The sequence below is a fragment of the Varroa jacobsoni genome, unplaced genomic scaffold (genome assembly GCF_002532875.2).
Source record: "Varroa jacobsoni isolate VJ856 unplaced genomic scaffold, vjacob_1.0 contig02217, whole genome shotgun sequence".
In the NCBI taxonomy this organism is placed as follows: Eukaryota; Metazoa; Arthropoda; class Arachnida; order Mesostigmata; family Varroidae; genus Varroa; species Varroa jacobsoni.
In genome coordinates this window covers 24697-37123 of record NW_019214778.1, presented here as the reverse complement: position 1 = coordinate 37123, position 12427 = coordinate 24697, and the positions used below count along the sequence as shown (strand labels likewise).

At 43.1% G+C, this 12427-nt stretch overlaps 1 protein-coding gene across 1 annotated transcript in view; it reads left to right on the top strand.

The window, feature by feature from the left end:
• The window catches only part of LOC111272424 (N-acetylglucosamine transporter UNC93A), a gene marked incomplete at its 5' end in the record, with an annotated part of 48675 nt that overhangs the window by 21396 nt on the left and 14852 nt on the right, over positions 1-12427 (top strand). Inside the window, 1 exon segment of the mRNA XM_022853874.2 lies at positions 10921-11076. Within this exon segment, the coding sequence (XP_022709609.1) occupies positions 10921-11076 (156 nt within the window).

Here is a 12427-nt window from a genome sequence, read left to right as displayed (position 1 = left end):
CGAAACTGCCCCCACACACTACAATCTACAATGAGGCCAAACCTTGTTTTTCCATGTTTGAGCAAGAGTTTCCGTTTCGTCGATTCGGTCATGTTTTTGCCTTCGCCCTTGCCTCTCCTCGAAACGATCCTGCTGCCTCTAAACAGGTCCCAACGGGCACTGCTGATTAAAGCGGGCCACGTTTGTCTGTGCGAGGTTCGCGATGTTGACCGGCCGTTCGTATGGGAGGCACCCAACTCGCAAGAGCCTCTCCCGCAAGAGTCCTACCATCGCTAACTTTTTCCAATTCTGCGATCATTTTGCAAATACAAACAAAGAATCGTGGGGGGGATCCTCAGATGACTCGGTTGAGCTCACATCATCTTTTGCCTTTCTAGCACCCGACGCCTAGGCTACGACGCCGACGGAAACTTGCTGAAGGTGCAGACAAGAAGAAATTTAACAAAAAGAAAAGGGAATTAAACGCTGTTACATCTAGTCTCATTCACCTGCATACTTATTACATGGCTCAAACAAACCAAGTTGATTCACAAGTAGTAAAAAATATTGAGAAAGCTCTCAACGACTCAGCGGCTTAGTGCTGACATCATAATTGTACAATTCACCTGTTTCTGTTCGTCTGAAGGCATCCCAGTGCACTGCACCGAAGTCCTGCAACTTTCGCCTAAAAAAGATATTTAGGCGAGCTTCGTGTTGTTGCTTAGCATGTATAGTCGCACCGCCAAGGCCAGTCAAACCGGCCGCCTTGCGTTGGTTCTTCAGGTTGCGCAACCATCATTACAGTTGCCACGGTCACGCAGTTAACAGTAACGGTAGCTCGAAAACTCCAATTACATAGGTAAATTATCGTGCGCTCAATGGGTAGCCCTACGCGGTGCTAATGTCCCATGACACTAGAAACGCTTGGAGGACCCTTGGTTATGTCACAGTTTTCGTGTGATTTACAGAATGAAAATTATCACACTATTGTATATGGTGGTAGCATATTTAAAAAGGTACATAGTCGGATTGCAGTTTGCCTGCGGACCCTGCGAGCTCCTACTACGTGAATGAGCTGCGTCGCGCAAGCGAGCGAATGTTCAGGTGGTAGCACGATGCATGATACTGCTATTCTATATGATATAAAATATCCAAAAAAATGTACGATGCGCATTATTTGATTGGAGAATCAATATTTAAGACAAACAGAAGCTCACAGATTTATCCCAACCGGGCTGGTATAAGCTGTATAGTGGATTGACGAACCTGCTCCCCCCCCATCAACCTTGTATCGGTGCAGCAGTTGATTTATTACACCAGTAGCCCCCATTTTTCGCTACTGTTCTCGTCGATTTAACTGGCCACTGGTAGCAGTTTTTGCTCAGCCAAGCAGAAAGGCTTTTCTTTCTTCCTTTAAATATAATGATTTGCCTTTTGAAAGCGCTGCACGGCTTCGTCCCCAGGTTCCCATTGCCGTGCCAGTGCTCACCGACGGCGATTGTAGGCGCAAAAGCTCTCTTGCGGCTAGCAGCTTTTCCAGTCATCCTCATTTGAAATCGTTCCTCGTTCTCGTCGGACGCATTTCTGGACCTCCTGTCCGTCGGCCACTACCATCGCTATGGCCGTTTTGGTGCCGATACACACCCGCTTTTCCGGAAGTCAGCTTCATCATCTTGTCAAAAGCGTGTTGTCATGAAAGAATGCTTCCCTTCTGTAGCTCTCTACTCGGCTCCTTTGCGCAGTCGCCCTTGGATACACATCCTACGGCGGCGACGACTATCGGCGAAGCTCGGCAGGATTCGATGTTCCTTTTGCTTGTCAACTATCGACATTTTCCTTGGCCATTAGGTGTTTCCATCCGAAAATTACCCTAGCGTTTCGGAGCTTCATTCAGTGAGATTCGTTTGTTGAGGATGAAAGAGGAAGATACGTACGTTGCTCGTGGGTCGTTGAGGACAAAGCAGTCTACGGAACGCGCTGGGCTCAATTGAAATGCTTATGTAGAAGACAAGATTACAACAGAGACAAAGCGGGAAAGTGAGCGGACAAAATAAAAAAATAGTATAGGGAAGAAAACGGTTCACGGAGTCCTATACGGCCATGGCTGTTCAAGCAGTCCTAGCTTAATTTATAAACCGGACCCACGTCCGATGGGAAGGCATGAGTAGATTGATATTAGTGACAGATTGATGTATGCACGTGTGTTTGACTACGCCACACGGTTGTACCTGGAATTCTGACGAGACGCATTGCTTGAAATATGGCATAAATTCATTAGCGATCACTAATATGATTTGCGGTGTGTGTCATCTATAGAAAGCTTCGCTCAGAAGCTTTATGTAAAGGATACGTGAGCCACTACGCTTAGACGTGATAAAAATAGATAAAGTTTGTTTCACTATGCATCATATAATGGGCGTTTTTTCTGGAGACAATCACCCTTGCCATATAGCATATTGTTTTTATTAAAAATTAGAAAGGACAACGTCAATAGCCCTGTTGCATGCCCGGCAGCTGTGGCCTGATGTGGATCAATTTGGAGATGTATTGTAGGACGTATAGAGGGAAGTAGTATGACAATTTACTACTTTACAATATTTACTAATTTTTATGGACAAGGCCTCCAATTAGGCCTCAAAATCGCTAATTGGCAAGCAATAACACTTACATGATTAGAAAATGATCCTGGTACGTGCCAGCGAAAGCTTCCGTTAAGTATTCCTAAATATACAATATATCTCCATTTGAACGGAAACGTAGAAATGTCTATCAAAGAGACACTGTGCTAGTACCATTATGATGATTATCGTCGGAAATAACCGTAATGATCTTGGATAGAACGTTGTTGTCTGCCGTCATTGGATAAAACCTGGGTCCTATCTCACGACACTGCCAGTGCGTTTGCAACGGTTTGCTTTTCGCAGATCCTTTTTTTGCAAGTTTATTTGTGTGCTTATTGATGCATGCGCCAAGGAGTAATACAGTTCCGTGCATTTCAGTCGACTCAGACGTCGAGGTAGTCAGGGATCTGATGTCTTTTCGTGGCCTTCTCTCTTTCGTTCTCCTTGTGTCAGCGATTCTGCGTGCACTTACATTAAACGTCGGAAACGAGGGGTCTCCGAATACTCCAGAACTTCACACAGTAGGGTCGGGAGATAGAGTACAGCTGGCATTTTGGGTGGCCAAACCAAAGACTGTATTAGAGAGGTGTTCGTATGGGATCAAGACCATGCCCCGACAAAACATAGTCCAGCGTTCGCAAAAACACCAAAACCAGTTTGTCCGTTCAGTCGTTGGTATTGGTGCCCGCATAGCACGTCTTATGGTAACCACAATAGTAGTTGTGGTAACCACCGTGATACTATTTGTGTGCTTTTGCCTTTCATTTATCCCCGATTCGACAGTGGACTAGTAGGAGCGGCGAAGTTAGCTTCGACGGCGGCTAGAGGCATTCAGTGGGCATTGCCACATAAGGTGTCGGCCAAACAACCGGACCAAGGCAAGGCAAGTTTGTCAACAATCTGTCCTACAGACCCCACGAAAAGAAGGGAGCTGCATCCTTTCACCTAGCTTCACCGATGACCGCATGCAGGCTTGCGGCTTTGCCGAAGGGAGATAAAGAAGCAGGTTGCGAACCACCGTACGAAATTCTGCTGGCTAACCTAAGAGTTTGTTGGGCTTGTATTTCCTCGAGTAACAACAGTGCCTGAACAATGCTCAGTCAGTTGCTCTGTCTGCGTGTCCCATCCAGTACTACCGTACGGCACAACGATGGGTCGGTATCGTACGGCCTATTACTACTTGTAGGCGATGCGCGACCATCCTCTCATTATGATACAAACGTGTCCTAACATGATTGACACGAAAAAACATCCAAGTAACAGTGAAAGCCAGGAGATTGCAATATGTAATACATATATAGAAAGATCTACTTGCTTACGGATAATGGCTGATGTTCAAATACATTAAACAACCTTTGAACCTACAGAACACCTTTGAACGATCTGCGGCAGCTGGTTGTTTTCGCTGTCAGGAAACTGACAATTGCGTTAGCAAGTTAATGAGCAGGTTTACATTATAATTATTCTAGGTTAAAAAAAAATCCTCACACTGAGTTCATTTGTTGAATTATTTAATGGCCAAAGTTCCTAATTGGTGGTTTAGGGAGCGTTGAGGCCGACAAGAGAACGCGTCGTTCGATTAATTTTTTTTTTTAATGAAAGCGCCTTGATTTCTTCAATTGTATACGATCAACTCAATCTTCAGCTTCACCCTACTCTGAGCCGCTGTTTTAATAACGAATGCTAGCTAGCTTAGACGAGTCCGCATTGCAGAATGGTTCACGGACTCATTAAGACGGCTCGTTCCATCTGGGCACAAGGCGCTGCGGCAGGTATAGACTAGACTGTTTTCAATGTTAGTTTACGAGTTTGTTCTAACAAGTTTTGTAGATACTAAGGGCATACAACTCATGTCGACCATCGGCTCTCTTAATGTTAGTTTAACACTGAGCAGAGATACCGCCTGTCAATTGACCGTGTTATCGACATGTGAACGACAGCTTTGGCTAAAATCGTTGACTGCGACCTCACTGGAGAATAAAACTTACACTAGAGCGACAAATTGCATCGCTTGATATAGGCCCACAGAGCGATTCAACATAGAAAAGATCTATACACACGTTTTTATTACATATTATTAAAAGTATGCAGTACGTGGTTTTCACTGCGCACACTCCCATACAGGCGTATTGATTGGCTGAGCAGGGCCTCTAATCTTTCGACCAGGAGGTTCAGTTAAATGAGTATTTACAGCATAGGTTCAAATCACGTGTAGACTTGCTGTGTGTTACAAGATGAGTCGTAATGTGAGTCAGTATCAATTCGCGTCTTGCTTCTTTAGCATTGATAGGCTCCGTGCTGACGTGCGCGCACGAAGGTCAACGCGTACACTGATTACGGCGTCTACTATCAGCCGGAAGAAAAGAAAGAGGCGCAATTTTTCGAGGGCAGGTGCGCGAAAATACCCACAGTTCCGTTACAAATTCGAAATGCTAGAACATTTATTCGCGTTGTTTCGTCTGTGTGAATACGGTTGGACTCCACAATAAATTCCAGTCTAGGCAACTATGAAGAAATAAAAACTTCAACCTTAAAATGAGTCTTACAGTATTGCTAAAATGTTTAAATGGTCGAAGAAATGCGTCTGATACAACAGATATGAGAGACCTTCAGTTGGTAAATAAGTTATACAAACCCAATGTAACTGCGAAATAAAGCTTCATAGAGTAAAATCTAGTAGAGTTTAGAGGGTAATGTCATGATGTAACGCACGAACTGTGTCGCAATTGTCTAGTATTATAGCGGCGGTAAACGATTCGGCCCGCGTTCCATCGAGTACAGAATCACAAAGTTGTCTAAATCTATATAGTTGCACGTGCTGTTTCTTGAAGCGGCACGAGGGCTCCTCTCACTGGCCGCGTGGTTTGCTGCACGGCATATATACATAATTTCAAGGAGACATATGGTAACCTACAAAGGTGCTTAAGTCAAAAAACAATGAAGCAGATATTAAGCAATAGGGTGACATACATCCCACACTGATTATCAAGAAAGCCAGCGTCTGTATCTGAACTCATGCCGTTATCACTATTACCCGCTATTACCATACATACATCGGGAAAGCTATACACAGTTGAGCTAAACTAATGTACTATCTTAGATATAGCTGTCTTGCCCGCATATGTCTCGAGTTGCAATCGATCGTTAAATAGCCTTTCCCATTGGCCGTTGATTGGGTAATTACCAGCTAGGCTAATTTAAGGTTTAACCAACAAGATCCTAGCTTTCCTGCACTAAATATCGATTGGAGGCCAAATGTACTGCGCAAGAAGACATCCTTTCGTCTTCAGCAAAGTCCTCCCCTGTTGCCTTTCCGGCAGTTGATGGACGCGACGTATCCTGTCTGTATGGTATCAAAGGAAAGGGCTCATATCCAGCAGCCGTGCTTTGTGTCACACGACGGTACACGGCCGGATGAGCAAGCGAGTATAGACACAAACGGCTTCGTGGTAGTGCGGTGTTGTTGAAAGGGGGCGCTGAAAGGCTAGTGGGCTTGCTCGTCTTACTGGCCGGCTAGGAGCAGGCTTTGTGCACTGGACCTTTGGGACCGTTGATGATTGAGTCATTCGGTTCCGCGTCAAAACGAAAAGTCGAGGTCGTCTATCGTCATGTCTGGATGTCATTTTCCGGAACGCAGGCAACGACGAACCGGGGAAAAGAGCCAACGGTAAATAGGACACCTAGACCCTTGATCTTTCTCACGGCCACACAACTGCTAGTGCTGTTCTCACAAGGACAACAATTCTTTGACAGTTCTGCAGGACTTAAAATCGTCGGAACCGCTGGACCTGAAGTAAGGAAAGAATTTACTTTTCGCAGCCGCTGCTGGTATGCTGTTTCTATAATAATAGGATGGTCAGGCGGATAAGAGTTTTCCCAGCAGCATTCATTTCCTGGAGCCCGCCCATAAGAAAAACGCAGGGGACTCACGCTAGAGGAAAATGTCTAGACAGTAATAGTAATAGCAATAGATGTAGTTGGGGTATTAAGCTGCCGTCGCGTGCACACGATGAACGCACATACACTACAAAAGTGCCGACGTCAGGGTCGACGAAGCCTACGCGTTTTCCGTCAGGCGGTACTCTACTCTGTGCAGCTTCCTAGAGTAAGTCCTACACAAAGCTCTAGAAAGATGACTAGACGGCGATCAATCTATGAAACTACGATGCTTTGTGGCGTTATGTGTACGTCGATGTCAACGTTGTCTAGTATCGACTCGACCGACTAAGGGGTGAACTAACATGGGGCCACGCTTTCGTATCATGCTACACAAAGGACACAGGAGGCTGCTTGTGACGCAGGCAAAAGGCGCCTCAGTAAATTATCTTAGATCACTTATGGAGCATAACGCACAACGGTGTCGTTCAGTTCCGCTTGTGGAGACTTCGATACGAACCAGCAGGCGTCTGTGTCAGGCTACAAAGAAGCAAAGAGCCTAAGAGTTGCCCGACAATAACTTGGCGCTCTTAAAGTAGTGAACAAAGTGGTGAAACCAGGTGACGAGATAGGAGGCAGAGATAAAATTGCACTGGCGTGAACCATCAGAGTATCACATGCTGCGTTTTCTTCATAGAAAATTAAGAAGAACTTATATAGATAGCAAGGAAGTGCTCCACAGTGCTGCAACGGCGGCGTCTCACGCCCCTTGTGCGTGCTCAGTATACAGACGTGGCAGAGATCATGCAGCCTCCTGGTACTGAGAGGTGTAAATTCCGTTATAGCCAACTGTTTCGAGAGTGCTTTTGCCTTCCTTTTGATGCGCCTAGTATTCAGAGCAGCATTCCTGCTTGGTATGGCATGCGCCCGTTCTGGACATCGTCACAAAGCCGACCGACCTACTTTTGGGATAAACTGAGTCTTGTGCTTAATTGCCGGGATCTCCGTCGTATCGGCTCGTGTATGCATGGAAAACAGGCTAGGCAACGTCTTTCATGTGTTTGGGTGTGTATGTATAAAGATACAACGGGTTAAGGCAGTTAAGAGCCAGTAGGCTTAAAAGCGACAGTAAAGGCAAGATAAGTTCTTGCCTCGTATCATGTGCAGCGTTTCCAAGGTACGTTATCCTGGTAGCTCTTTCGACTCTTAGCTGATCAAGAAGTATAGTAGATCAGGGCCGATCTCATCTATAGAAGGCTGAACAAAACAACCTTATTTAATCAGTAGCTGGCAAGGAGAATAACCGTGGTAAAAACTGCAAGGACAAAGAGCGGACTTGCATTACCACTGTAGACTAAATTAGTGGAGTAGACGAGATGAATGCTTTGAACAAAAGGCTGTTGTGATAATCGACAATAGAAAGACCAAATTTATAAAATATCACATATATGATAAAAAAAAAATACTTGGCAAAACTTGTTGCATTGGCTTACATGTACGAGACAATATAGGACAGGTGACAGATGCAAACATCTCCTTTCGTGGATGACGAAAAAAGCTTTATCTCTCAATTAAATTTCATGTAGTTAAGAATTAGCCTTAAAGTCGGATCAGGGCTGCATAGGTCTGAATCTGACATGGTGGGCGAGAAATTGGCCTTCCTTCGAAAGTACTGATTCGTTTTTTCCCGAACTCTTGTACCCTTGTCGATCAAAGCTGACTATTCTTGGCCAAGTTGAGTGCCCGAGCCGTAACCATGAAGAAATGTATTACCTTCACATTGATGGCCTGCTAACCACTAGGAAATACTGTATTGAAATGGAGTTTCAGTAAATGCGGATTTTTCTACGCGCAAGCTCGAACTTTCATAGGATCCATGCGTGAACACTTAGATTACCCGCAAACCAATTTAACGCAGGCGATTGCGGTACGACTAACACCTGAAGGTGGTCGGGCAGTGATGAATATCTACGCTTTTTTAGAGCTCGATTAGCGTAATACAAAAAATATATCTTACATCGACTCATTATCTGTAATAATAAGCAACACAATATTTAACTTTATTTCGTAAGTTCGCATCTGAACAAACCACATTGTTACCTAATAAAAACAGGCAAACTTATTTATTTTATTGTAAAAAAAATTTCTATATGTAAAGAAACACAGGTAATTTGTTTATGCTATAATAAAATTAATCCATTTGGACCCCGAATTTAGATGTGGCCATTTATGAAGTTGACCCACCAGACTACTTCAGCTATCGATGCGCACGTAGAAACAACATAGCCAAGAAAAAAGAGATTTTTTTTAATAGCGACAAACTCGACAACGGATTACTATATTTATGAAGTTAGCTTGTCGCAGGGAACAAGATCCATTAACAAGGCCACCTACTGAACATATATATATATAATTGTCCTGCTTTACAGTAATATTACTAAGCTAAATATACGCCATGTTAAGTGATGACCTTTTACCATTTTTCTGATAACACTATAATCCAATCATTGTAAAAATTTTAAGATCTTTAGATGAAAAGTTGTAACGAATAATTTTTGAATTCCTCTATTAAAACTAAATGGACACCGTTAACGAGGTTCTATGGAAACCGAAAGAAACAATAGCCTAAAGTGTATTATGCAGCGGACACATTGAAATTTCCCATCGAAGTCCTTTCAATCTTCGTCAAGCTACGGACAATATACGTGGTCTAACATTGACATGGTGGAAGACGACACCTTTTCTATTACTGGTTCCGGTCAATTTTTAATGACGTTTTATAGAAGTCTGAAACGCTCATTTTGCCAGTTAGCAGCAAATCCTAATTTATGATTCCTTTCAAATTTTACTGAGTACATAGCATACATCTTCTTGGCGTCAGTCCGCACAATGGCACAGATTTATAATAAGTTCCGTACAATTTCCGTATGTGACCCGCTTCTTACTACCCATAATCAACCACTTTAGAAATAAGCCGATTTCGTTGCGTTGGCAGATTAAGAAAACGATCGTGAGAGTTATTTTGTATCAGTACCCAAACATGAATTTTCTTTTTATAGCCAGCTTTCTTCAACTGGCTTAAAACTATTCAACGGTGAAAGTTTACCATGGCTCCTGACGCGACGGTTTTTGTCGGCGTTCTTCGTAATTAAACAACACTACGAAGAGCATTTTTTACATGAAAATTTTCAGAATGAAAGCGACAAAACCATACTCGAGCCATCTCTTTCGAGGGCGCACCTTGACCATAAAGCATTTTTTACGGGCCGAAGCAGCATTTGTGCCTTCATAGTGATAAAATTGTAAATTGCAAGTGTTATAGCAAGGTTTTGCATAAATTTCAATTTACTCTATGTTTAAATGACGAAAATGCAACAATTTGGGACATTTTCTACTATCAGGCTTCAGCTTTCAAACGACGCCAACACTGACCTAACGCGAATCTATATGACCCCACATATATGTATATATACGTGCTGTACCATTACATATACTATATATATATATATGTCTGTGTCGGCAATTAAGCATAGAGCTAAACGTGGTAGAACACAGGAATGATCCCTTGCATGACTTTGTCCATAATAATCGACGGTTGTAAGTAAGCCACACCGGTGTTACGACGAAACAGTGTAACCCAGTATTCTGTAGGATTTTTCTAATTACGCGACTCACGCGAAAATCTCACAACGCGACTAATTACGGTGTTCTGTACCCTGCACGATGCAAGACACAGCTTCACAGCAAGTGGTGTTAGTAACGAGGGTGAGACACAACGCAGGCGCAAATTTTCCCACCGCCAATGAAAAAAGCAGCTCCTGCATAGAGTCTTAGTGTATTTTAACAGCGTTTTGTGTTAACTTTGCGCTGTGTCTTTTTTCGAGAGGACGCTTGTAGCAGCTATAAGATAGCGGGGCTCAGAAATGCACTTATGGCACACAAGATATCCCTTATAGTACCCAACTAAGTTAAGCCGATTCTGTGCGTTAAGTTAACGATCATTTGCATTTTTGGAACAATGCCTTAAGTAGGGCAGCTATCTAGTAGTTATAGTTGCAGATGATTCTAAAGAGAGACTAAGAGGATTCAACAGGTTAGATGATTGTGGTCCTTAGCTCTTGGTCCTGTGATTCTATCGTTCAATACCGCAACCGAAAACTCTGTTATCTTTAGATGAAAAGTTGGCAGTTCGAAGTGCGAGAATTAGAATAAGGATTGGAAAAAAAAAAACGAAAAACTAATCAGCACAATGCCGCTGGACTTTGAAGCTGCAGTACAATTAGGAAATTGGTTGCAGGCATCCTTCTATGCTACCTTTGGTGATTAGCATAGTGAACATATATTCACTTATATCAGCTGCACGGGTGTGTTGTGATAGTAGATCTGTTATATAATGCTTTTTTGATCGCTTGTCTTTAATGCCTGTGTCTTTTCCCGCTTGTAGATGTTCGAGTATCAAGACCCACTGGAGCGCGCTGTATGTGGACGTTGGCTACGCGCCGTCGCACATTCATTGACAGAGTCGCGCCTGAGACTTCTGTTACCGATGGCATTTTTCAGTGGTCTTCAACAAGGAGTCATGAATGCTGACTTCACGCAGGTGTGCTTCTATAGTACGATAACAATAGATCAAAAGGCGCTGCTTCCTATATATAGTATTCTCACGTCGTTATAATTTACAAACGTTTGCTTAAATAAAGTAGAGAGCCTTTTGAAACTGTTGCTTCTGATAGCAGTCGCTTCTGCGTGCCAGGATTCGAACTACTGTTCACGTTCCTTCAAAAATTTACCTCGGCCTTCATGCACAAATTATGAGGTCAGCCATTACATTTCTAAGTCTATACATGTAACCAAGTGTTTCTATTCTTATGTTCGGTACTGTCTCTAAGTGCTACTTACTCTAGTGTATATATATATATACATAATTGGCATTATTCTGCATGACCCTTAAGACCCTCATCAAGTCTGTTGCCATTGAAGGTCACTTACGATGATATGCTTGGTTCTTTTATTTCAAGCCTCACATAATCATAAACATGACAAACTCGCATAAACATATAGAACACACATGTACCTATAAAGCACTAACGCTATTGGCTAAATATAATGTTTAATTCTCTTATTTATTGCATATTCACATAATATTATATACAAATATATATATATATATATATATATATATATATATATATATATATAAAGAGTAAGCGATTGGAATCCACCTGATGGTGTCCCTCCCTATAGTCTATTAGGGTTATGGAGACGTGGTCAGCCAGCAGCTCTTTTCGTTTTGCAAAACTTAATCGTTGCCCTAGCATCAAGTTAATGGTCAACGAAAAATTAGTAGATGACCGCGCTACTGTCTCCATCAGAACCGCTGCATTATCGTGCGCATCGTTGTTTCTATTGTGTTTTTGCTGTTGTTGGTGGTGACAATATCATTAGAGCTGTTACCAGCATCGGCCATCCCTGACCTAAAACTGGTATTTATTCAAGTGCAAATGGCGGCTAACTCGGGTCGGCATTCAGTGAGTGACCAGCGAGCAACGGTAGCAGAAATCATGGCAAAGTATTATGATTCATTGCGACGGCAAACTGGGCTGCTGTTGTAAAGCCCGAACTTCCAGTCGACTTCATTTGCGATTGACGTATAGGAGGAGGCACTCTCACCTACATTGGTTTCAATATTCGTTCAGAATTGCCTTAAGGAACAATGCTGGGCAACGATCCCTGCAACCGCGTGCGGACCCCCAGCCACCATCATCTTTGTAGGTGGCACATATTTCATGCCGATCAAGTTCGTAGATGAACTACCTTGCTAAGTGACCATAGGTGTGAACAAGGAAGCGTGTTCGTTTTCGTAATGTAACATTTAACATCGCAATAGGTAGTTGTCCGAACGGACCTGTTGCCAGGAACAGGACCATACAAACTACTGGCGCGGCCAGCCT